Source organism: Cnephaeus nilssonii (assembly GCF_951640355.1).
Source record: "Cnephaeus nilssonii genome assembly, chromosome: 20".
In the NCBI taxonomy this organism is placed as follows: domain Eukaryota; kingdom Metazoa; phylum Chordata; class Mammalia; order Chiroptera; family Vespertilionidae; genus Cnephaeus; species Cnephaeus nilssonii.
In genome coordinates this window covers 33,667,799-33,694,949 of record NC_137091.1, presented here as the reverse complement: position 1 = coordinate 33,694,949, position 27,151 = coordinate 33,667,799, and the positions used below count along the sequence as shown (strand labels likewise).

General features: G+C 46.0%; 1 protein-coding gene across 1 annotated transcript in view; it reads right to left on the bottom strand.

Annotated features, from left to right (window-relative positions):
- Nucleotides 1–27,151, bottom strand: part of WDR88 (WD repeat domain 88) — a gene marked incomplete at both ends in the record, with an annotated part of 37,113 nt that overhangs the window by 9,085 nt on the left and 877 nt on the right. The window contains 8 exons of the mRNA XM_079759766.1: nt 1,294–1,362; nt 3,349–3,431; nt 5,160–5,347; nt 8,811–8,940; nt 10,449–10,587; nt 12,566–12,629; nt 13,262–13,350; nt 14,481–14,591. Of these exons, the coding sequence (XP_079615892.1) occupies nt 1,294–1,362; nt 3,349–3,431; nt 5,160–5,347; nt 8,811–8,940; nt 10,449–10,587; nt 12,566–12,629; nt 13,262–13,350; nt 14,481–14,591 (873 nt within the window). The remainder of the gene's footprint in view (nt 1–1,293; nt 1,363–3,348; nt 3,432–5,159; nt 5,348–8,810; nt 8,941–10,448; nt 10,588–12,565; nt 12,630–13,261; nt 13,351–14,480; nt 14,592–27,151) is intronic.

Sequence of the window (27,151 nt, the reverse complement as noted above, 5' to 3'; positions counted from 1 at the left end):
TGGGCCAGACATGCCCTGGAGCCCTCCCACGGTCCTTCCCCGGCTGGCCAACTTCCCGTATCCCTCCTTGGCCCTGATCGTGCACCAGTGGTGGGGTCTCTTGGCCTGGCCTGCACCCTCTGACAACCCGGGACCCCTCGGGGGATGTTGAAGAGCCAGTTTTGGCCTGGTCCTGCAGGCCAGGCCGGGGACCCCACCACCGGTGCACAAATTTGTGCACCAGGCCTCTAGTATTAAAATAATAACACATAGCCCTGGTGTGGCTGGTGTGGCTCAGTTGGTTGGCCGTCGGGACATGCACCAAAAGGTAGCTGGTTTGATTCCCAGTAGGACACATGCCTGGGTTGGGGGTGCAATCCCCGGTAGTGGGTGTGTTTTCTCACATCGATATATCTCTCTCTAAAATGAATTTATAAAAAATCTTTAAAAAATAAAATTATAAAATGAGCCCTAACCCGTTTGGCTCAGTGGATAGAGCATCGGCCTGTGGACTGAAGGGTCCCAGGTTCAATTCCGGTCAAGGGCATGTACCTTGGTTGCAGGCACATCCCCAATAGGGAGTGTGCAGGAGGCAGCTGATTAATGTTGTTCTCTCTCATCAATGTTTCTAACTCTCTCTCCCTCTCCCTTCCTCTCTGTAAAAAAATCAATAAAATATATATATTTTTAAAAATGACACATATGGTTTTTCTGTCAGGTGTGGCAGTATCCTGGGTTGGCTCCCAAATAAGTTAGTAATGGTAGGCAGAGTCTTGTCCACAGTCTCATGGACCTACAAACTCTCAGCTTAGAGAATGACATGTCTCTAATAACGGTGGGGGGCAAGGTGACTCCCCACTTCTCTGGTCCTCACACCTGGAGGACAGCCCTCAGGATATCCTGGGCTAGTCACTATGTGCCACTGAAATGGGAATCCCAGGCTGTAGTGAGGTAGGGAGGGAAGACCCACCTGGGACCTCAGGGTGATCTCTGCTCCTTGTCTACAGCTGATGCCTTCCCCTCCAAGGCCTCTTGTTGGCTTTACCACTCACCAGTCTGGCCAGGCCCTTGTTCCAATAAGACTCAGATGCCAGTGGTGCAGACACAGAAATACCTGGCAACTCCCCACATGAGGGGACAGAGGGCCCTCCTTTCCCTGTACACGCGGCTCCCTGGAGGGGGGCAGCCTGGCCAGGTGTGGCCCTCAAACTGAGCCTGCCCAACAGTTTTACTTGACAACAGCGCTTCTGTTAATCACCAATTCTCACAAATGCAATGGAGACGTGAAGTCACTCAAAGGTTGGCCACTTTTACCTTTGAAGCAGACAGGATCCATTTCTTGTTGTTGCTAATGGCAACATCCATCACCCAGTCATTATGGCCCTGAGGAAAACAGAATTTTAACAAGGATCCAGAGGAAAGGTTTTGTAGAACAACAAAAACAAACCAAACAAACAAACAAACAAAAGTGAAGAACCCAAATGTTGCTTACATGTAAGAGTAACTAATAGTAATTGTGCTTCCCTGGTTTCGCCAAGGACATTTAAGGTGGAATACAGAATGTAAAGGCTTGTGGTACACATGTGTGTCTTTTTTATTTTCTTTATTTTTAGAGGGAGAAGAAGGGAGAGAGATAGAGATAGACACATCGATGAGAGAGGATCATCATCGATTGGCTGCCTCCTTCACACCCCCTACTGGGGACTGAGCCCAAAACAGAGGCAAGTTCTCTGACCAGAAATGGAATCTATGACCTGTTGGTGCATGGGTTGACGCTCACCCGCTGAGCCACACAGGCTGGGCCTTTATGTGTTTTTGAAAAACAGGAGGACAGGAAAAGAATTATTGTATTCCCAGCTGGTGCCAGAGCACCTCTTGCAGGCTTTTGCTTTCTTTGTTCTAGGGCCGTGGTCGGCAAACGGCGGCTCGCGAGCCACATGCGGCTCTTTGGCCCCTTGAGTGTGGCTCTTCCACAAAATACCACGTGCGGCTGCGCACGTACAGTGCAATTGAAACTTCGTGGCCCATGCGCAGAAGTCGGTTTTCGGCCTGGGCGAGTCTATTTTGAAGTGGCATTAGAACACTCAAGGGGCCAAAGAGCCGCATGTGGCTTGCGAGCCGCCGTTTGCCAACCACTGTTCTAGAGAATACTACTCACAGGTCCAATTGGTGAGAGGGCTTTTGGCTTTAAGTGACTACAAACTTAAGCAAATGGGGGGTAGTTTTCCTCAGATACAAAGGAGCTCAGCGGAGATGGATACCATTGCTGGCCAGACATTTGATGACGTCAGGGCTCTGTGTTAGCATCCTTATCCCTCTTTGGCCTTTCTCTTATGCAAAGAGGTGGACAGTGAGGCAACATGGTTTGGTAGGAGGACAGGAAACCAGAGAGAAGGTTAAACTGATGTGCATAACAAAAGGGCAAGAATTTGAGGGTGGAAGGAGAGAGAGAGAGAGAGAGAGAGAGAGAGAGAGAGAGAAGAAGAAAAGTGAGTAGAACAAATGAACAGGAGGACAAAAGGACTTAATTTTAAGCACAGGGCAGTTGAACATTCAGTTTTAAGCCATTTATTTGCTGTGATGTAAACTCCTTTTGCCCCTCCAAATGCTCGGAGAAGAAAGCTCAGACGGACCAGCCTTGGGAGGCTGAATGTTGTGATGATCAAGGGGACATCGTCTACATTTGGTCACAGGGAACAGATAGACCAAGACTCATGGATGCAAGCATTCCCAGCCAAATGTGCCATGAAATCATAGGATCAGGGAGTGTGCAGACATTTTAGGGTGGAGCAGCAGCAGTGAAGGGGCCGGTCCTGGGACCACCTGACCTCTGGATTCTGGCCGTGTTGGATAATCCATGCCCTTATTATAGAGCTACTTGGAGTGGAGTCTTCTCCAACTTGCAGCCAAAAGCACCCAATTGACGCCCTCCGTTTTGGAGCCAACAGCTCTCTGTGCGCGCCTCACTGTGGCATTCAGCCTTCTGCACAGTAATTTCTCTTGTTCTTAAATGCTTTCCCATCTCTGAGTTTCTGCAGTTGCTTTTCCATCTGCCTGAAATCCCCTCCCTCAAGAGCCTCACTCATCCAGTCCTTCCTTGCCATCTGATTCTCAGCTCAAAGGCCACCTTCTCCATGAGGCCCTCCCTTCCCACCCACCACGGACTTGTCCCTGCCGTCCGTTTCTATCACATGGCCCGTTGTGGTCTCTCCGTTTCACTCACACTGTTGATGATCTGCTTGTCCTTCCCCACAGGGGTATCAGCTCCACAGGTGACATCTAGGCCTGCTTCCCCCCAGCACCCACCACCCCGCATGGAATGACTAAGGAACAAAGCTCAGAGGCTCTATCTGATGCTGGCATTGGTACCTTCAAGGAGAGCTTCTGGTAGCCTTCTCCTACATCCCAAATAGCCACAGTCTTGTCGAACCCTCCAGACACGAGAAAAGATGCTGCAACACAAAATGAGAGTCTCAGGGGGTCATCTTCCCCAGCCATCTGCTTCCTCCTGTGGGAGGTCCCGGCGGGCCTGAGGCTGCGTCAGTGAGGCGCCTCATGGCTCACTCTGACGACACTCTGACCCCTTCCTGACGGTTCAACCCCAGTTACAGCTGATTCTCATTACTAATGGTAGCTACATTCTGTCAAGTCATGGCAAACACTGAATTAGCAAATACTGCACCATTGCTCTTAAGGAAAATACAGGGTTAGGTTCCTGTGAGCCTCTGGTCACATTTCCTTAACCGGTCAATACATAACCTTGTTTTATGTCGGTTTCTGTTTAAAGACACCTTATTTGATATATGTTATTTATTCATTAGAACTGAATTCATGGCCATCAATTCTGTAACTCTTGCCTGAACAAAGCTTCTGTAACATGTGTTTTCCCCGTAAAGCGTATCAGAGCCTTGCCTCACTTAGGAACACTGGACAGCACTGCAACACTGTACTAGGGGTCCGGCTTCAACAGCAACTCACCAACTAAAAGCTCCAATTGTGAGACGTGGCACTAAATAGACCACAAAAAGTACACGTTATGATAAGAGAGATGAAACAATAAAGGCAGTGAGTCACTTTGCTCAGCTTCAGTGGGAATGCATTCACAGGCTAACTCAAGCTCCCGGCTGCAATTCACATATCCACGGGTGACCACAAAAGTGCCGTGAGTATTGACTTTAGGGTTACAAATTAATTTTAGCCTGCAATTGACAAAGATGGAATCTGCAAATAGCAGCGATTGACTGTGCATCCCTGAACCCAATAAAGCCAAGGACAGGCACTGGCAGGCACCTCAGAGTGGGGTCTGACTTACGCAGAGGCTGCTTCTGAATAGGAAAAGTTATTCAGAAAAACCCTTGCATTTCTCAAGTCATACTGTGATTGTGTGGGTACTGCCTGGGTGCTTCCCACACACACTCCATGAGGATGGAGGAGTTGAACCTTTGGCCCCTGGGTATCAGGAGCAGTCACTCCCACACTGGGGTTCACTGCCATGGCAGCTTATTGTCATTGCCCTTCATCTGGAAATAGCTTCCCAATTTCCCTCACCTATTACCAGTCCCTCTGCTTCAGAGTGCACTGACCTTAACCTCTAACTCTGGAGATAGACAAGTCACTCAGACCAGGCCAATCAGTACCTTTCATCCCCTGCTAAAGTGATTGGTTCAGAGATGGGCATGTGGCCCATGCTGAGCCAATGGGAGTCTTCCATGGGACTTGTGCTGGGACCATCAGAGGGAGCTTCTCTCTCCAGGAGTGCCAGCAGCCAGAACCGCTGTTGGCTTGAACCACCAGGGGCCACTTTGCCTATTTGGGGAAAATATCAATACAAGAAAGAAGCTGTTCTAAGTAGAAGAGTTGGCTCCCCGGCAACATAGTCTGAGTATCTGGACCCAGCCACTTCTCAAGTGAGACCTGGCCCTGGAACTTGCCCATTGCAGGAGTTAATTTCTTTTGCTAGTTACACCACATTGAACTGAGTTTCTGTCACTTACAAACTATGTCTATGAATCTCTCTCTTGCCTTTTTCTTGTTTGTTCTTGTGGAAAAGAAATCCACCCTCACTGCCAGCAGCACTGAAAGTCAGCTCTGTGCTGAGGAAAGTTCATGTGAATGAAACATGAGGGACTCTGCCCAGCATTCCCACGGGTGCAGAATCCTCCTAACTGTGGATTACTCACTGTCTCTGGCAAAGTGGCAGGAACTCACAGAACCTTCATGGCCATGCATCAGAGTCGCACAGGCTCCACGGTTCCGAAACTCCCCTGTATGGACGTTCCATATTTTTAAGGTTTTATCCCAAGAACTTGTACACAGGAAATGGCCGCTGAAGGTAAAACAGCAGCTTGAGATTGCATTGGTATGTGCCCTGGAACAGATGGAAGGGTGCACATGTTAGCACTTGGCTCCTACAAAATCTGATGACCCACCTACATGGGGGAGGGTGAAGGGAGAGGGCACTGGAGCTGATGCCCTGGGACCTATGGACTTCATTCCTGCCTACTGTGGTCCAGACAGTAATTGCTCTATGTCTCACTGTCCAAGGATTTCTCAATCATGGCAATTCTGACGTTTTGTACTGAATAACTCATTGTGATAGGGAACTGATTTGCACATGTGATATGTTGGGTGTCATCCCTGGGCTCCACCCACTCGATGCCAGTAGCCCTCACACCCAGTTGTGACAACCAACACTGTCTGCAGACACTGCCAAGTGTCCACTGGGGTGCAAACTGCCCCTGCAGAGAACGGCTGCACCATTCAGAGCTGCTTGAGGCTTGAGGAAAGAGAGCAGCTGGAACAGCTGTCCGGGTGGTTAATGGACTCACAGCCCTTCAGGCCTGGGCGCTGGATCGCATGCCTCTCCTGCTCAGTCTCCGGCTCCTCTCTCTCCAGGACATGGAGCTTGGCTAGTCTCCCCAGCCCCCCTGCCCCCTCCTCTTTACCTCAACTGCTCACTCTCTTTCTCCCTCTCTCTTTGTCTGTCTTCAGTGTTATTAAAGCATATTTTAATGTTGTACTTTTATTTACTATAGTTTTGGGTTATCCATTCTCAATTTTTAAATGTTTTCTTGTTTTGGAAAAAAAATCTATGAGCATTTTGCTACTTCTTTTTGTTGTTTGTCATCCTCAAAGTATTTTCCCTATGATTCTCATCTCCTGTTATAGACAGAGTTTTCAAGCAAATCTATGAACATAAATGAGCATCTCTTAGTTGCCCAGATCATAAAATCAATCCTTTTACCCGAGGAAAGGGTTGGACAAAACTGTTTTCTAGTGCTCAGGTCAGAGTTTTGGACTCTGTCTCAGTTCTTTGAAATGCACAAACTGAGCAAGATCAATGTGAGGGGTCGGGGGAGCGGGGGGGGGGGGGGGGAAGAAGGGGTAGGCGTCAACTTCCCAGGGGCGTCCAGGGTAAAACTTTCCAAATTCCTGTGCCTATTGGGCTGAGAACCATCTCAGCATCCAGACACTCTCATTGGGGTTTAAACCTGGAGATGGAAAATAAAGGCCTCCCCAGAATCTGGACACTGTCATTGGGGTTCAGACCAGGGCTATCTCTCTTTTCCAGGATAGGTTCTCATTTCAAACAAATTCCACTTCTCATAAAAGACCATTTTTCTTAGTACCAATGTTTGGGGGGAGTGCTTGTGTTGCACGTGCACGTCTGGACAAGATGGAGTCAATGAACTTCTCTCTGTTCCTCCCGCACAGTACAGATAACAGCCCTGGGCATTCACAGAGCAAACAGAAGACTATGAAGGGTGGAGAAAAGAAGGCCGACAAGCCAGGACTCTTGGGACCAAAGGAGGGCGTGCTGTGAGGGCATGCTGTGAGGCCCTCGGGTTTGCTTTTTGCTTCATATGTCCTGGACTGGGTACTGGAAAACCTTGTAACAACCACAACAAGGCAAGGGGGAACGAAAGAAAAGGCCTCCAAATGAACTCCTTCTCCCTAGCCAAAGGAAGAACCTAAGAAAACAGAACACCTTTGGACGATAGCCACCCTACTCCAGCCAAATATCCTGGGGGAAACTGCAGTCCCACCCCTATCTCTTTTAAGTAGCCATGCTTTGATGGGCCATGGCTGGGTGGCTCAGTTGGTTGTTGTCCCATGCACCAAAAGGTTGTGGGTTCAATTTCTGATCGGGGCACATACCTAGGTTTTGGGTTTGGTTGAGGCACATACAGAGACAACCAACTGATGTTTTTCTCTCACCTCTCTCTCTCTCTCTCTCTCTCTCTCTCCTTTCCCCTCTCTCTAAAAATCAATTAGCCTAGCCAGGTGGTTAGAACATCAGCCCACAGACTGAAGGGTCATGGGTTTGAATCCAGTCAAAGGTATGTACCTTGGTCGCAGGCTCGATTCCCGGCCTCAATTGGGGCATGTGCAGGAGGCAACCAATCAATGTGTCTCTCTCACATCAATGTTTCTCTCTCTCTGTTTCTTCCCCTCCCTTCCACTCTCTCTAAAAATCAATGGGGCGGGGGGGGGGGGCGATATCCTCAGATGAAGATAAACAAAAAATAAAAATCAATTAGAAAAAAATCCTCTGGTGAAGATTAAATTTTTTAAAAATGCTTTGATGGGTAATTACAATCATGCTTGAAACAAACAAAAAGATAGAAATCCTCAGCCAAAAAAAAAAAATAGAAGATATAAAGACTGATCAAATGGAAATTTCAGAACTGAAAAATACAGTAACCAAAATTAAAAACTCAATGGGGAGGACAGAGGAGAGCATGGTGACTATGAAGGCAGACAGTATAAATTAACCCATCAAAAAAAATGAGGGGGGAACAGAACCTCAGGAACTTGTGGGATTATAACAAAAATATCTAAGCATTTGTTTCACCAGGGTTCCAGAAGGAAAGGAGAAAGAGGGTAGGGCTGACAAAGTAATCAGAAAAATTACATCTAAAATGTTACCAAATTTGGCAAAACATATAATTCTATAGATTCAAAAATATATAATTCCAAATAGAATAAACTCAAAGAAATCTACACCCAGACACATCATAATTAAACTTCTGAAAAGTGAAGACAGAGAAAAAATCTTGAAAGCAGCAAGAGAGAAATGACACCTCACCTAAAAGGGGGAAACAATTTGAATGACAGTGGATTTCTCATCAGAAACCATGGAAGCCAGAGAAAGTGGCATGACAGTTTTTACATGCTGAAAGAAAAAGAACTTGTCAACCCAGATTTATATATCCAGCAAAAATAGTCTTTGGGAATGAAGAGGAAATCAAGACATTTTCAGATTAAAGAAAACTAAGAGAATTTATGGCCCTCCAACTTACCCTAAAAGAATGGCTAAAGGAAGTTTTTCTAAACAGAAAGAAAGCAGTAAAATTATGAAAGAAACTTGGAACATCAGAAAGGAAGACAGAACATAGCAAGCAAAATATGGGTAGATATAGTAGACTTTCCTTCTCCTCTTGAGTTTTCTAAATTATGTTTCTCAGTTGAAGCAAATGTGTGTGTGTGTGTGTGTGTGTGTGTGTGTGTGTGTGTGTGTGTGTGTAACAAAATATTTATGTTTACTACTTGAAAACGTTAAAACCAGTTAAGATTATGTTGGCTCACATTGAGACAAATGCACCCGAAGCCTGTCCCATCCCACAGGCCACAGTTGGTGGTTTCCCCGGCCTTCCCTTTCCCCCTCTGCAGCCTCTTCATAGCACCCGCGACCAAGTTGGAGATGCCCAGCATGGATGCTGGCTAACAAGCTGAAGGTATGCAGGCCAAATCCAGGAGGGCATGAAAGGGGACCCTCCTCCCCTCTCTTGCTGCAGGATGCTGCCTGGCTTCCTGGGGCCCCTCCTCACTTGTTGATGGTGAGCAGGGTGGCCTGGGACGTAATATCCCAGATCTTGATGCTCTTGTCCAATGAGACGGAAGCCACCTTCTGGCTATCAGGGTCGAAGCAGCAGCCTGTGACTGATCTTTTGTGATGATCTGTGGCACAGGGAAAGGTCGCATTATCCATGTTCCACATCCTGAGCTACTTGCTTCTCATGGCCCAGAGGCTCATATACTACTCCCCAACAGGGACAACGGTCCAGAAACACCATTCCAGTTCCCACACGTTCCCCAGTGCCTACCACGCGTGCCAGGCTTTGAACAGGAGCACAGCCGAGCTGCTCCCTGTCCCGGCAGAGCTCCCAGTCTGATGGGGTTTCACCCTTGAGTGGGCGATGCCCCACAGCATGCCAGGGGCCATGAGAGGAGGGAGAGGTACCTCACACACAGCTCCTGGCCAGCGGAAGTCTGGCCCAGCCTGGGACAGCCCTGAGAGGTCGAGGAAGGGCCCAGAAGTTATCAAGGGAAGCAGGACAGGAAGAGTGCTCCAGGCAGAAGGAACAGTAATCTTTAATTATGTGGCTCATACTATTACAGTTTCACCAAAAGCTTAGAGGTGGGACAGGGCATAGAGAAGCATGGTGAGCAGCTAGAAGCCGGAGAGTGAGGAGAGGTAGAGTAGGAAGTGATACATTAAGGGAAACATACAAGCTGTGGAGAACTGCACATATCATGGGTCCACACTGATAAAAACAGACATAAAGCACATATGGGAAATAACACTGCCTGTGTGCGCGCGCGCGCGCACACACACACACACACACACACACACACACACACACAGTTCAGGAAGGCCACCCAGCAACATATTGTTTAGAATAGGCATCTCTAGGGAGGAGACAGAATAGGTACAACAGTCTTTAACTTTTGGCTTTACACACCAAAATTTTATTACAAAGATTATGTATTTTTTAATTATTTATTTTGCTATAACTGCCAACTGACATGCAGTTATAAGGATAATGTGAAGAGATCCTGTATGCCCAGTTCTCCCCAATGGCCGCACCTTGCATAATGATATTATCACCACCCGGAAATTGACACAGAATAATTATTATTTTAATATTTAGAAAATAGAGCAAAACATTAAGAAGGCTAGCCCTGGCCGGTTTGGCTCAGTGGATAGAGCGTCGGCCTGCGGACTGAAGGGTCCCAGGTTCGATTCTGGTCAAGGGCATGTACCTTGGTTGCGGACACATCCCCAGTGGGGGGTGTGCAGGAGGCGGCTGATGGATGTTTCTCTCTGATCGATGTTTCTAACTATCTATCGCTCTCCCTTCCTCTCTGTAAAAAATCAATAAAATATTTTTTTTTAAAAAAAAAGAAGAAGGCTGAGCTTCCATTCAACAGGAGATTGGGCTTTAAATGTTCACATGATGTTGGAACAGAACATTGTTTCATTTATTACAAGCACAAACTGAACGGATGAGGGCTAGTCTTGGCATTAACAGCCAGTGTTTTTAGCCATCCGTGTCCCATCTTTAATTATGTGGTTCATACTATTACAGTTTCACCAAATAAAGCAACTGAAAGTCAGTCAGTCAAGTGACAAGCAGCTGTTACCATGGCCGGCAGAACAGAGCAGGGAACCCATGCAAACTCACCTTTGATGTGTGACACAGTCGTGGCGTTTCTTGCATCTGTTATACAGATTCCATGATCCACATCCAAGCCCGAGACCACATATTTACCGTCAGGAGAAAAGTTACAGGAGGTTATGAAGCCTTCATGTCTGATCTTCCACTGAAATACGGCAAGGATTAAAAGGTTGTTTTCTCTCTAGCCCAGCTGCTCAGTAGAGCTTTCTGTGGTGATAAAAATGTTCCATCTAGATGCTGTCCAATATCCTCGCCACTGGCCACATGTGGCATTGAGCACTCATAGTGGGCAAGTGCAAATACGAAACTGAATTTTTAAGTTCATTTGGTTTTAATTAGTAAGTGTAATTGATTAATTAATCTATGTCCAGGATTGATGAACAAGGGCAGGGAGAGCACCCAGCAGAACGGGCAGCGAGGTTCTAGTAATGGCCAACTTTATCCCTGTTCATTTTGGCACAGAAATGAAAGAAAGCATCCAAAATAGAAAACCTGCCTGGAGGCAAGAACGGGAAATTTACTACTACAAGAGAAGAAGTAAGCATCTGGTTAAATGCTTAAAGGTCAATGGTAGTCTCATTTTCACCTACAAAATTGGTTAAATTTTTTTAAATTATGATAACTGGTATGTGAGGGTGGGAGACAGTGGGCTCTCCTCCAGTGCCTAGGGTATGAATTGGCACAGATTTCTGGAGAACAATTTTAAAAGCACCAAGTTTCTATACCAAATTAGTAATAAAATCCAGCTCTACATCCAAAAAAACATTGCTGCTCATGTATAAAAATTATATGGAAACTTTCCTCGTTGTATCATTGTTTATGCCAGAGTGAAAGCAGCCGAGTGCCCTGTACCAGGGACTGGTGGAGCACAGCATGATCTATTTGTCCCATGGAATCCACACACCCATTAAAAAGCATGATGCTGATGTGTACTGAATGATACAATGTTGTTAACAGAAATACTTGTCTGTGTTCCTATGTAAACATATGTAAACATAGGAAAAGAGACAGAAAGATGTTATCTATAATCTCTGGAGATTTTAAGGTTTTTAATTTTGGGTGTTTTTTTAATCTTGACTTGTCATTCTAAAAAAAGTTTACAATGAATATACACTGATCTTTGCACTAAGAGAAAGATGTTTTTGGTGTTTTTTTTAATCCTCACCTGAGTATCTTTTTCCATTGCTTTTCAGAGAGAGTGAGAAGAAGGGGAGGAAGAAGAGGAGGAGGAGCAGCAGGAGGAGGAGGAAGAGCAGGAGGAGGAGGAGGAGGAGGAGGAGGAGGAGGAGGAGGAGGAGGAGAAGAAGAAGAAGAAGAAGAAGAAGAAGAAGAAGAAGAAGAAGAAGAAGAAGAAGAAAGAGAGAGAGAGAGAGAGAGAGAGAGAGAGAGAGAGAAACATTGATGTGAGAGAGACACAGGAATTGGTTGCCTTCCCTATGCGCTCTAACCAGGGCCAGAGATGGCTCATGCAACCCAGGTATGTGACCTTGACTGGGAATCAAGCCCAGGCCCCTTCGGTGTGAGGGCTGACATTCTAATCACTGAGCAACACCGGCCATGGTGAAAGGTTGTTTTTTCAAGGGGAGAAAAGAGGAGGAAGGGAGAGGAGACACGATGAGGAGCTGCTGGGAGAAGGGCACTGGGAATGGGACAGGAGACCCTGACGAGATGCCTGAGCAGGGCTGGGCTGCTGGGGACTGAGCAGGAGAGAGGGGGGTCTCAGGACAGTTTGGATGGATGGGTGGTGGCCCCTTCAAGATAGAGAACAGATTGGAAAAGGCCCAGAACCCTTATGCTTTGGCCAAGGGGCCTTTTCCTCTGGCCTCTGTGCTACTTCCTGCCTCATCAAATCCAGACACCTCACAGAGGAGGGTCTCTTTCCCTCAGCCTGAAATGCCATGACCCATCCCACTTGTATTGCTCCTTCAAGCAGAAGCCCTCCTCCCGCCTGCTCCAGCAAGCTCTCCTTCCCCGACGCCCACCCTCCACCATCTTGGGCCCCTGAGAAAATTCTCCTTTGCTGGAAGACTGGCTTCTCTTCCCACCCCCTGCCCCGCCCAAGGCTCCCTGAGGCCCAGCGAGACCCCGGGCACCGACATCTCCACTGGGCAGGGCCGGCTTACCAGCAGCTTGCCTGTTTCAAGGTCCCAGGTCCTCAGAGTTTTGTCGTAGGCCGCCGCAGTAATTCTGGAAATAACATGACGAGCAGAGGGTCTTTATGACAGAGACAGTTATGCATATGGATTCCTCATAGAAAATATTGATCATTTAGGACCAAGATTGCAAATACTAACACTGTAATCTCTCTAACGATGCCCCATGAGCCTCCCCCGCCCCCCGCCCCCCGGAGAGCGGTGGGTTCTCACTGAACACAGAGAGAACCTAACACAGAGCACACCCGCGCCACCCTCTTCCTTCCTTACTCCCTCAGCCGCCCACATCTGTTCTTTTGTGTTTAGGGCGTGAAAGGCATCATCTCTCCTGTTGATAACTGACCATCTTCTTCTAAGGCGATATCTACAACTCACAAGGATCAATTACTTCTGCTCACATGTCTAATTTTTAACAGAAAAAAAAACACGTTGATAGCTCATTCGTTCTAAAATGTTTTATTGTACATTTAGTAAAATAATAAAAAAATGTACCTTTGCCTCATTATATTTCATGTTCCAAGGCAATCGTTGTCCACTACATAAGATAAATTTCCACGAAAATTAAATTCCCATATTGTTTTTACTCAACTGTCCCTGGTGTGCTGTCCACTGGCCTGCCTCCTCACTCTCGCTGTTCCTGACCCGTGTGAAGGAAGCAAAGGTCACCTTCTGCTGTCAGCCGTGACACTGCACTCCAAAATAGGAGCCTTGGGCCCGTCGTCAAAATCCCGGATAATAGATCCCTCCATCGCATCCTCAAATCAACAGGAGAAGAGGGACAGAGAGCGAGAGGTCACTGAGGCACTGACTGACATTGTGGACTGAGTTCCACATGGGCCCCGAGCTTGTCTGTGACAGCAAAGTATGAGAACCACCTGCTCTATGACTCTCATCCAGCTCAAAAGGGTGAAAGGACATCATCCAGGGTCACACAGGTAGTGGGTCCCAAATGTGGGGCCTGAACCACGTGGGCAGTTCCCAAACCCTCCTGCCTAGTCTGCCCAGCCTTGGTACCCACCAATGACAGAAAAGATGCTCCTCCCAGCTATCCTCTACCCCGTTACCTGAACCAGAACCCAGGAACCCCACGCCCAGCCCAAGGCTCAGGAACCATCCTTGACTCATTCCACCCTGTCCCTCTCCTGCCCCTGAAGGTAGAGGAGAGGATAAGTCTCAGAGCTGACTGTCCTGCACCATGTGCCCAGCTCCAGCCACACGGTCATCTGTGAGCATTGCCACCCCAGCCCTGCTCCTGATTGAACAGCAAGGCCCCTAAACAGACCTGCCAGGCTCTGCTGGCTGTGCCCAGAAGGCTTCAGAAGAGTTCTTGGTGGCCACCTCTCTGCAACCTTGTCTGATCATGACACACACCCCTGTTCCTTGTTCCCCTGTTTCCTGCACCTTGGACACTGATCTCAGGTCTGCCTCTCCCACCCTCCCATCATAAACATGTCCCAAGCCTGGCCACTTTCCTGTCCTCTGTGACCAGCAAGGCCTGGCCATACCATCTCTGTGGATAGGACTCAGTTTTCCAAATAAGCAACCCAAAGAGATGACACAGCGCAGACCCCCCAGGTAGGCCCTAGACACACTGGGACTCTCCAACAAGAGGCGAGGAGCTCCCTGTCCAGTGGTCTCTATCCCTTGCTCCCACTGTTTCCAAACCAACAGTCTAACTGCTGCTACACTAACCTCATCTCTCTCCAGTGGCTTGATACTAATGTGAGCCCTCATTTTTGTTTCTCCTTTCTGCACTTTGCTCAAACAGGCCTCCCCAAATCCTCGTGATCCTTGAGAACCAGGACTTCAGTACTGGGAAACTCTCTACAAGAGGCAATGTAAGTAGACAGGATGTTTTGATTCCACCTATCATGGGACCACCTACCCACAGCTTCACGGTGCAGTCAAAGGAGCTGCTGAGGAGCTTTGTGTCATCCACACAGAAATGACAAGAACTCACAAGGTGCTGGTGTCCAGTCAGAATTTGAAATGGAATCTGGAAAAAAAAAAAAATAGACTGAATGATTTCAGGAGATTGCAGAATACAAGCTCAATATTTTAAAAATCAATCGTTCCGGGTGAGCCTGGCCCCGGGTCCGGGTGGGGCCGTGGGCCCCTGGATCCGGGTGAGCCTGGCCCCGGGTCCGGGTGAGGCCGTGGGTCCCTGGATCCGGGTGAGCCTGGCCCCGGGTCCGGGTGAGGCCGTGGGCCCCTGGATCCGGGTGAATCAGTGCCCCTGGGTCCGGCCGAGACCAAACCAGAGGGAGTCGGACCTGCATTACCACCATTTGTCCACCATCCAGAGCTGAGGGGTCAGTGCCGACATGTACTCATAGGGAACTGGTGGACATTGATATTGGGTCTCAAAAGAACTGTTAGTCCAGAAAGAAACTCACTACAGACTGATTCATTTGCCTGTCAGCATAACTATTATTGCTCGTCGCACATTCAATTCTTATAAGTATATCTCTAGTGACACATGATTTCGCTCATCTAGGGGAAATGATGAACAACATAGACTGATGAACAAGAACAGAACCAGAAACAAGGAGGCATCGATCGGACTATCGGGCCTCAGAGGGAGGATAGGGGAGGGTGGGGGGAGGGGGGAGAGATCAACCAAAGGTCTTGTGTGCATGCATATGAGCCTAACCAATGCTTAAGTTCAACAGAGGGTTGGGGCATCCAAGGGGAGGGGTGTGGGATGGGAATGGGGGGATGAGGACAAATATGTGACACCTTAATCAATAAAGAAATTTAAAAAAAAAAATAAATAAAAATAAATAAATAAATAAAAATCAATCGTATTTCTGTACATTTGCAGAGAACAACCTAGGAAATAATTAAGAAAAAATCCATTTATAAAAGCATCAAAATAGGAATAAATTTAACAAAAATATATGACTTATACTCTGAAAATTGCAAAACATTATTGAAAGAAATTTTTAAAAAGACTTAAATAAGTGGGAAAACATCCTATGTTCATGGATTAGCAGAATTACTATTGTTAAGATGAAAATGCCCTTAAAAACTATTTACAAATTCAACAATAACCCATCAAAATCCTAGCTGAAATTGACAAGCTGATCCTAAAATGTATATGGAAATTTAAAAGAAGCAGAATAGTCAAAACAATCTTGAAAAAGAACAAAGGTGTCCCTGGCTGGGTAGCTCAGTTATTTGGAGCATTGTCCTGATACGCCAAGGTTGCGGATTTGATTCCTGGTCAGAGCACATACAAGAGTCAACCAATGAGTGCATGAATAGCTAGAACAACAAATCAGTGTTTTCTCTCTCTCTCTCTCTCCCTCCCTCCCTCTCCCTTCCCCTCTCCCCCTCCTTCCCTTTCTCCCTCCCTCCTTCCCTCTTCCTCTAGAATCAATGAATGAAAGAAATTTGTTTTTTAATAAAAGGTGGAGGGCTCACAATTCCCAATTTTAAAACTTACTACATAAAAGTTACAAAAATTGAGACAGTGTAGGACTGGCATAAGATAAACACATAGATTGATAAAATAGAATTGAGAATCCAAAAATAACCCCTCATGTTTTTTGGTCAGTTGATTTTGATAAGGATGCCAAGATAATTACAGATGGAGAGAGAATAGTCTTTTCAACAAATGGTACTGGGACAAGGAAATATCCCACATGCAAAAAGAATGAAGTTGGACCTTTACCTGACACCATATACAAAATTAACTCAAAATGGATCAAAGACCTACATAGGAGAGCTAAAACTACAAGATTCTTAGAAGAAAATATAGGTGTAAATCTCTATGAACTTGGCTTAGGCAATGGTTTCCTAGACTAAAAGCACAAGCAGCAACAACAATGATAAAACTGGACATTACATTAATTTAAAAAAATTAAAAACTTTTGTGCTTCAAAACACAACATCAAGAAAGTAAAAAAATTAACGGAATGGAAGAAAAATTTTGAAAATCAGACATTAGATAAGGAACTTATTTTAGAATACATAAAGAACTCTTAACACTCAACAATAAAGTACCCACACCACCCAGGAGATGGTACAGTGTTAAGTGGTGCAGTGTTATTTGAAACTGGATTGGGTTAACTGTAAATATATATTGCAAACTCAAGGCAACCACTAATAATCCTATCTAATAAAAGAGAAACATGCAAATTGACCATACCTCTGCCATGCCCACCGGCCAATCAGGAGCGAGTATGCAAATTAACCCAACCAAGATGGCAGTTAATTTGCATATCCAGGCGCAGCGCAAAGACTGAAGACAGCGTAGAAGGAAGCCAAGCTCTGCAGAAGGGAACGAAGCTACGGAGAAGCAAGCAAGCAGGGCGGCAGAGAAGGGAGGGAAGCAGGAGGGGTGGGGGAGAAGGGAAGGAAGCAGGCAGGGTGGGGTAGAATGGAGGGAAGTAGGAGAGGCGGGGGAGAAGGGAGGGAAGCAGGCGGGGTGGGGGAGTCCTCCGCAGGAAGCCTTATTGCAGGAATCTTCCTGCAATAGGCCTCTAGTAATAATAATAATAAAGTAGGGAGAAACCAATATGGCGACCTAGGTAAGCACCTAAACTGCTGCCTTGCACAACAATTTCAAAACAACAACTAAAAGACAGAACGGACATCATCTAAAACCACAGGAAAGCTGGCTGAGTGGAAATTCTACAACTAGAAGGAAAGAGGAAAGCACACGGAGAATCAGAGGAGCTGCAAAGCGCTGAGGTACAGAGACGCGCACGCAGAGAGGAAGGGCGGCCGAGTGCTTGGCTGGCGGGAGGGGAAAGGAAGCCCCCGACTGCACTGAACCCCAGTTCCGACTGCACTGAACCCCAACTCCGGCCGAAACCCCGTGGACCCAGGCTCATATGGGTGGAGTCTGGACTGTAGAGAAAGGCACATGGAGACTCGGAGACTCAGAGACTCAGGGGATCCTCAGCGGGCAGGGGTCTGGAGGCGCGCGTGCGCAGGAGTGCACGCAGAGAGGTCTGACTGCGGAGGTTGCTGCAGGCTTTCCATAGAGGAAGGAGTCGGAAGCTCCTGACTGCACTGAACTCCAGTTCCGGGCGAGCCCCTAGGGGACCCACGCTCTTACAGGGGGAATCTGGACTGTCAGGCAGAAACTCAGGGGATCCGTGGAAGGCAGAGGTCTGGAGGCACGTGCGCAAGGGCAGGGCTGACGGGAAAACAATGCTGTCTGCTCCACCCTGAGACTCTGCCCAATCTAAGCTGAGCACAGAGGCTTTTGCAATTTTGCAAGTTTGGTCCTATAAGGCTGTCTCCAATACAGAAGGTCTCCCGGCATAGACACAGCTGATACTCACAGCCAATTGGCCTGGAGGTCAATTCCTCCCAGTGATACCAACAACAATCAAGACTTAACTACAACAAGGCTGTACACACAGCCCACAAAGGGGAGCACCAAGAGTGTCCACCTTAGGTAACTGGGGAGGCTGACCCACCAGGCCATATAGGAAACCTAGCACACAAATCTACCCTACCAACTCAGGGAAGCAGCGAAAATGCAGAGTCAAAGAAACAGACCACAAATGAAAGAAATGGAGGAGAACAAACAACTAGATATAGAATTCAAAACCACGGTTATAAGGTTTTTCAAGAATTTCCTAGAAAAGGCCGATAAATTTAATGACACCCTTGAGGATTTGAAAAAGGAACAACTAGAAATTAAACATACACTGACTGAAATAAAAAATATTATACAGAGACCCAACAGCAGACTAGAAGAACGCAAGAATCAAGTCAAAGATTTGAAATACAAAGAAGCAAAAAACACTCGACCAGAAAAGCAAAAAGAAAAAAGAATCCAAAAAGTTGAAGATAGTGTAAGAAGCCTCTGGGACAACTTCAAGCATACCAACATCAGAATTATGGGGGTGCCAGAAGAAGAGAGAGAGCAAGATACTGAAAACCTATTTGAAGAAATAATGACAGAAAACTTCCCCCACCTGGTGAAAGATATAGACTTACAAGTACAGGAAGCACACAGAACCCCAAACAAAAGGAATCCAAAGAGGACCACACCAAGACACATCATAATTAAAATGCCAAGAGCAAAAGACAAAGAGAGAATCTTAAAAGCAGCAACAGAAAAACAGTTAGTTACCTACAAGGGAGCACCCATACGATTATGAGCTGATTTCTCAACAGAAACTATGCAGGCCAGAAGGGAGTGGCAAGAAATATTCAAAGTGATGAATAGCAAGAACCTACAACCAAGATTACTCTACCCAGCAAAGTTATCATTCAGAATGGAAAGTCAGATAAAGTGCTTCACAGATAAGAAAAAGCTAAAGGAGTTCATCACCACCAAACCAGTATTATATGAAATGCTGAAAGGTATTCTTTAAGAAGAGGAAGAAGAAAAAAGTAAAGATAAAAATTATGAACAACAAATACATATCTATCAACAAGTGAACCTAAAAATCAAGTGAATTAAAAATCTGAGGAACAGAATAAACTGGTGAATATAATAGAATCAGGGGCAAAGAAAGGGAGTGGATTGATAATTATCATGGGGAAAGGGGTGTGGGGGTGCAGGAAGAGACTGGACAAAAATCGTACACCTATGGATGAGGACAATTGGGGGGAGGTAAGGGCAGAGGGTGGGGTGGGAACCAGGTGGAGGGGAGCTATGCGGGGGCAAAAGGAGAAATAATTGTAATAATCTGAACAATAAAGATTTATTAAATTTAAAAAAAGTAAAACAAAGGAAACAAAAAAAAACAATCCCACTACATCTGATATGCTAAGAAAGGAGAGAAAATGGAATCACATGCAATGCTCTATTAAAACCAGAAAAGAAAAAAAAACAAACAAAAAACAGAGAAGAGTGGAAGGAAAAATAAGAATAAAAAACAAGAGTAATAAATAGAAAACATTTTTTTAAAAAAGGAGAGAGTATATGTTAATCTAACTATATCAGTAATCACTTTGAATAGTCTAAATCCACAAATTAAAAGACAGAGACTGCCTGCCCAGCCTGTGTAGCTCAGTGGTTGTGTTGACCTGTGAACCAGGAAATCGCAGTTGGATTCCCAGTCAGGGCACATGCCCACATTGCAATAGGGGTCGTGCATGAGGCAGCCAATCAATGATTCCCTCTCATCATCAATGTTCCTAACTCTTTATCTCTCTCCTTTCCTCTCTGAAATCAATAAAATATATTTAAAAGACAGATTATCAAGATGGATCAAAAAAACAAGATCTAACAATATGTTGTCTACACAAAACCCATTTTAAATATGAAGACACATATAGATTAAAAATAAATGGATGGAGGCCCCAGCTTCATGGCTCAGTTGCACCAAAAAGGTTGTGAGTTTGATCCCCAGTCAGGGCACTTATGGGAGGCAACCAATTGATGGTTTCTCTGACATCGATGTTTCTTTCTCTATTCCCACAAATTTCATAGCTTGAAATGCAATTGGCTAAATTCAAATTTGAAATGAAATAGACTAATTCCTTGAAAGATACAATTTGCTAAAACTTACATGAGAAAAAATAGATAACTTGAATAGGCTTTTTTCTATTAAAGAAGTTGAATCACTAATTAATAAGTTTTCAGAACAGAAAAAACCAGGCCAAGATGGGTTCACTGGTGAATTCTACCAAATATTTAAGGAAGAAATTATACCAGGTTTCTACAATCTCTTTCAGATGATAGAAGTAGAGGGAATATTTCCTAACTTATTTTGTAAGGCTGTCTAGCATTACCCAAATATGAAAACCAAACAATGATATTACAAAAAAAAGTATACAGACCATTATCTCTCATGAGCAAAAATCCTCACCAAATATTAGCAAATAAAATTCAACAATGTATAGAAAGAATTATACATCATGACCCAGTGGGATTTATCTCAGGTATGCAAGACTGGTTCAATATTCAAAAATAAATTAATGTGATCACATCAATAGGATAAAAAAGAAAATAATGTGATCTTATCAATAGGTGCAGAAAAAGCATTTGACAAAATTCAACACCCATTCATTATAAAAAAAATTTCTCAGCAAACTAGAGGGGAACTTCTCAACTTGACAAATAAATATCTACAAGAATCCTTCAAGTAACATAATATTTAATGGTAAGAAACTTGAAGCTTTCCCACTGAGATCAGGTATGATGCAAAAGTGTTCCCTCTTACCACTCCTTTTCAACATTGTACTAGAATTTCTAACTCATGCAATCCTATCTAATAATAGAGTAATATGCAAAGTAGGCGTCACTCCATGACAAAAATGGCGGCCTCCATACCCACAAGATGGCGGCGCCCAGTCCCTTCAGCCCCGCTGCTGGAGTGTCTGGCCTGTCCCACCAGCAAACAGAGCACTGAGAGCAGGGCATGGCGGCTTCCTTAGTGCTGCAGCAGTGGGAAGCCGCCAGGCCCTGCGCGCACGGAGCCGGCGGAGGAGCAGGGCCTGGGGTCTTCCCGATGGTCGCCACGGCAATCGGGAGGACGCCAGGCTCTGCGCACACTGAGACAGCGGAGGAGCAGGGCCTGGGGTCTTCTCGTTGGTCGCCGTGGCGACCGGGAGGATGCCAGGCCCTGCGCACACAGAGCCAGTGGAGGAGCGGGGCCTGGGGTCTTCCCGATGGTCGCCGCGGCGATCAGGAGGACGCCAGGCCCTGCGCACACAGAGCCGGTGGAGGAGCGGGGCCTGGGGTCTTCCCGATGGTCACCGTGGCGATCAGGAGGACGCCAGGACCTGCGCACACGTGCACACGGAGCCGGCAGAGGAGCAGGGCCTGGGGTCTTCCCGATGGTCGCCACGGCGATCGGGAGGACGCCAGGCCCTGCGCACACAGAGCCGGTGGGCGATAGGGAAGACTCCAGAGCCAGCAGAGCAGGACATGGCGGCTTCCTGATCTCTGTAACCGGGAAGCCGCCAGGCCCTGCATGCCAGGCATGGCGGATTCCTTAGTGGGGCAGTGGCAGGGAAGTCCCCAGACATGGCAGACAGAGCCCAGACAGCAGGGCTTGGGGGCTTCCTTAGTGGGCAGTGGCGGTAGGAACACCCCCAGGCCCCGCAGACAGAGCCTGGACAACAGGGCATGGGGGCTTCCTTAGTGTGTCCGTGTCTGGGAAGCCCCCAGGCCTGGCAGACAGAGCACACTGCAGGGCATTGGAGCTTCCTTCACATGGCACATGGCGGCAGCAGGCAGAGAGCGACAGCAGGGCATGGGAGCTTCATCTCCATGGCTGCAGGGAAACCTCCAGGCCCCACAGAGAGCAGAGAACCATGGGAGTGGGCTTAAGCCATCAGTAGGATATCCTCTGAGAGCTCCTGGATTGTAGAGGGTGCAGGTTGGGCTGAGGGACCCCCATGCACGAATTTCGTGCACCGGGCCGCTAGTAAGACAATAAAAGGAAATAAAAGGTATAACATTGGGAAAGAAGAAATAAAACTGTCTTAGTTCACAGATGACATTATCACCTATATACAAAATCCAAAATAATCAACAAAACACTTCTGGAACTAATAGTGATAATAGAAAGGTTGTAGATTACAAGGCTAATATGCAGAAGGTTAACCACTTTCCTATATACTAGTACTAGCAATGAACAAGTGGAATTTTAACTTTAAAACACAGTATCGTTTACATTAGCACCAAAAAATTAAATACTTCAGTTTATATCTAACAATATATGTCGAAGATCTATATAAGGAAAACTACAAAATTCTGATGAATAAAATCAAAGAACTAAATAAATGGAAAGATAGTCCATGTTCATGGATAGGAAAACTCAATATTGTCAAGATGTCAGTTTTTCCCAACCTGACCTATGGATTCAGTGCAATCCCAATCAAAATCTCATCAAGTTATTTTGTGGATATTGACAAACAGATTCTAAAATTTGGAGAGGCAAAATATCCAGAACATCTATTGAAGGAGAACAAAGTTGAAGTGACGACATGATCTGACCTCAAGATTTACTGTAAAGCAACAGAAATTAAGACACCATGGTGTTGGTGAGAGAATAGACAAATAGATCAATGGACAGAATAGAGGGCCCAGAAATAGACCCACAGAAGTAAAATTAACTGTTCTTGGACAAAGGAGAAAAGTCAATACAATGGAGAAATGACAGTGTTTCAACAAATGGTGCTGGAACAACTTGGGCATCCACGTGCAAAAAAATAAAATAAAAATCTAGATACAGACCTTAAACCCTTCATAAAAATTAACTCAAAATGGATCACACACCTAAATGTAAAGTGAAAATTTATAAAGTTCCTAGAGAATAACACAGGAGAAAATCTGGACATTCTTGGTTGGGTATGGCAATGACTTTGTAGATATGACACCAAAGGGACAATCCTTGAAAAAACAATTGACAAGCCAGACTTAAAAAAAAAATTTTAAACTTCTGCTCTGTGAAAGACCATGTCAAGAGAATGGAAAGACAAGCCATTAAACTGGGAGAAAATATTTGCAAAAGACACCTCTGATAAAGGACTGTTATCCAAAATTGAGTTGGCCTTGATATACTCAGGTTTCCCATCTGCTGATTCAACCAAACATGTATCAAAAAAATCAGGAAAAGAAGTTACATCAGTGCAGATGTGAACTACATTATGTAGTTAGGCCTATAATGATGGTTGAGTCTGTACTAAACATATAGACTTTTTTTCTTGTTATTATTCCTAAACAATACAGTATAAGTATTTTTATATCATTTATATTGTACTAGAGGCCTGGTGCACGAAATTCGTGCACGGAGGAGGGGGAGTCCCCTCAGCCCAGCCTGCACCCTCTCCAATCAGGGACCCCTCGCGGGATGTCTGACTGCCAGTTTAGGCCCGATGCCGGGGATCGGGCCTAAATTGGCAGTCAGACATCCCTCTCACAATCCTGGACCACTGGCTCCTAACCGCTCACTTGCCTGCCTGCCTGGTCACTCCCCACTGCTGGCCTGGTCACCCCTAACTGCCCCCTCCTGCCGGCCTGGTTGCCCCTCACTGTCCCCCTGCCAGCTTAATTGCCCCCAACTGCACCCCCCCCCCCCCCCCGCCGGCCTGGTCACCTCTTACTGCCCCCCTGCTGGTATGGTTACCCCCAAATGCCCCCCTCTGCCAACCTGGTCACCCCCAAATGCCCCCCTCTGCCAACCTGGTCACCCCCAACTGCCCCCCCGTGCCAGCCTGGTCACTCCTCATGGCCCCCCCACTGGCCTGATTGCCCCACGCAGCCTGCTTGTTCAGTCATTTGGTCATCCCTCACTTACCCCCTTGCTGGCCTGGTTGCCCCACGCAGCCTACTTGTTCAGTCGCTTGGTCGTCCCTCACTAACCCCCCTGCTGGCCTGGTCACAGGCAACCATCTTGTGAGGGCGTGATGGTCAATTTGCATATTACCTCTTTATTATATAGGATTAGGCATTATAAGTAATTTAGCAATGATTTAAAGTAGGCGTGGCTTAGTGGTTGAGCATCAACCTATGAACCAGGAGGTCATGGTTCAATACCTGGTCAGGGCACATGCCTGGGTTACAGGCTCTATCCCCAGTGTGGGACATGCAAGAGGCAGCCAATCAATGATTCTCTCACATCACTGATGTTTCTCTCTCTCTCCCTCTCCCTTCCTCTCTGAAATCAATAAAGAAAATATTTTTTTTAAGTATATGAGAAGATTACTTAGGTTATATGCAAATCCTACACCTTTTTACATAGGGACTTCAACACCTGTGGATTTCGGTATCTTGGGCATGGGGGAAGGGTCCTAGAACCAATTCCCCAAGGATACCAAGGCACAACTGTATATAAAGAACTTTCAAAGCTCAACAATAAGAAAATAAACAACACAAGTAAAAAAACAGGCCAACGATCTAAATAGACACAATATAAGATATACAGATAGCAAATAAGCAGGTGAAAAGATATTCCTGACATGTCATCAGGAATTTGAAAACTAAAACAACAATAATAATATTTGAATGGCCAAAATCCAGAACACTGACAACACTGTATGTTGACAAGGATGTGAAGCAATAGGAACTCTCATTCATTGCTGGTGGGGATGCAAAATGGTACAGATATCTTGGAAGACAGTTTGGCAGTTTCTTGCAAAACTAAACATATTCTTTTTGTTGTTGTTTTGTTAATCCTCACCCAAGTATATTTTTTCCATTGATTTTTAGAGAGAATGGTCAGCAAAGGGAGAGACAGAGAGAAATATCGTGAAAGAGACACATTGATTGATTGCCTCCTGCCGGGGCACACACCAGAGCCGGGGAACCTACCTACAACCAAGGTACATGCCTTTAAACGGAATTGAACCTGGGACCCTTCAGTCCACAGGCCAACGCTCTATCCACTGAGCCAAACCGGCTAGGGCAGTGGTCGGCAAACTCATTAGTCAACAGAGCCAAATTTCAACAGTAAAACGATTGAAATTTCTTTTAAGAGCCAATTTTTTTTTAACTTAAACTTATTCTAACGCCACTTCTTCAAAATAGACTCGCCCAGGCCGTGGTATTTTGTGGAAGAGCCACACTCAAGGGGCCAAAGAGCCTCATGTGGCTCACTAGCCGCAGTTTGCCGACCACTGGGCTAGGGCAAGCTAAACATACTCTTAACATATAATTCCGCAATCACATGCCTTTGTTCAGAGTTTTATAGAACTTCCCAACTTCTGTCAATCGGATGGATTATAAAAACCTCAGGCAAAAAAAATCATAAGCCACCTGAGTGTGCATCCACAAGAAACTGGTTAAATCCATCAGAGGACAGCTAGCCAATGGGATACTTACTACTGTATTCATAAAAAGGAACAAGGACGTTCTTTTTCTTTCTTTTTCTGTGTGTGTGTGTGTGTGTGCGTGTGTGAGTGTGCGCGCGCGCGCGCGCGCGCGCGCGCGCGCAGGCCTTAAATTTACTTTATTCCAAAATATATTTTATCTAATTTTAAATTTACATAAAGTCTGTGTGAATTTAAAATACTCCTTAGGGTTGGTTTTATAAGGTGGGGGAGGTTTCATAAATTAAACTTCATGGAGGACAACAGTAAACTGCCCCCCCACCCCCCAGCTGGGGTCCAATACTAGGGTCTGTGATTTTGATCCCCTGGGAGCCAGGAGCAGCTACACGGGCAGAGAGAGAAAGTAGAAGGGCCTTGGGTCCAGATCCTACAAGAACTCAGGGTCTGTCAGCTTTGTTGTGGTTGACACCTCGGAAAGCAGCTCAGCTCAGCTTCCACTGGCACGCAGGTGGCAGCCACACAGTATCCCAGGGCAGGGGCCTCCTGGCCTGGCCAGGCGCTGGCACCAGGTCGGCCAGGCTGGGCAGGGTGGAGATCAATCCAAGGAAGCTATTTCTTCATTGATGTGGGAAGATCCCTAAAATATACTCATTAAAAAATTTGTTTTAGCCTGGCCGGAGTGTCTCAGTTGATTGCGTGTCGTCCCATGCACTGAAAGATTGACAACTGGATTCCCGATCAGGGCACCTACCTGGATTGCTGGTTCAATCCGGGTCAGGGCGTGTGTGGAAGGCAAGCGATGGATGTTTCTCTCACATCAATGTCTCTCTCTCTCCCTCCCTCCTTTTTTTTCTCTCCCTGCCTCTCTTTCTCTAAGCATGCCCTTAGGTGAGGATTTAAAAAAAAATTTAAGGTGCAAAAGGGGTCTATAAAGTTTGCCTCAATTTATGTATGTACTGGTAAATTCATAAAACACCTCTGTAAGGATACAAAAGAAACTAAAAACATATGTTGCCCCTCTAGAGAGAAATAGGGAAGTTGGAGGGCAAGGGTGCTAACTTTTGTTGTTGTTTTAAGCTTTTATATCTATTTGAATTTGAATCTTGAGAATGTTCTGTTGAGAATATAAAATATAATCCCTGTGCTCGCCTTTAACTTTACTGTTAAAAAAAATCAGAATAAATAGCATAACTCAAAGCAGAGCAAAGCATTTTGCTTTCTTTTCAAACAACTTCCCCATGGAGACCCCAGTGCAGGGTGGAGGGTCAGCCAGTGACAATCTGCTCTGAGGACAGCTGGGGAAGCCTAGATCTCAGTCTGACCCAGGTTTTCCAGCTGTGTGCAGGACAGCCTTGCTCCTATCCCTGCGATGAATGCAGGCATTCGCCAGGCATGGGTTCTATTTCTTCCCAGTCTTTCACTGAGCTTGACCATCTTTTCCGTGAGCGCACTTCAGTCTTTCTTCAGCCCAGGGAGATTTTCTTGTTTTCCTCCTGTGTTTCTCTCCTCCTCCATCTCCCCTCCCTCTCCTGCACCTCTCACAGGCACATGGGCTCTTCTGGATCTCTCCTGTGTTGTTTGCTGACCTTCTGGTTCAGCTCTCCCCTCCGATGTTAAAGCCTTCATGGAGGATTTGGCTTGAAAATCCTCTTTTTCACCTCTGAGAATTTTCTCTGTTCACAGATTATTTCCTCTTTCCAGCTGCAGTCTTTTTTTTTTTTTTTTTTTTTTTTTTTTTTTTTTTGTATCAATACATCTCTCCAACATCACTGAGAATACAAAGTAGTGCCCTGGCAAGAGTGGCTCAGTTGGTTGAGCGTTGCCCCATGCACCAGGGGGTCCCGGGTTGGATTCCCAGTCAGG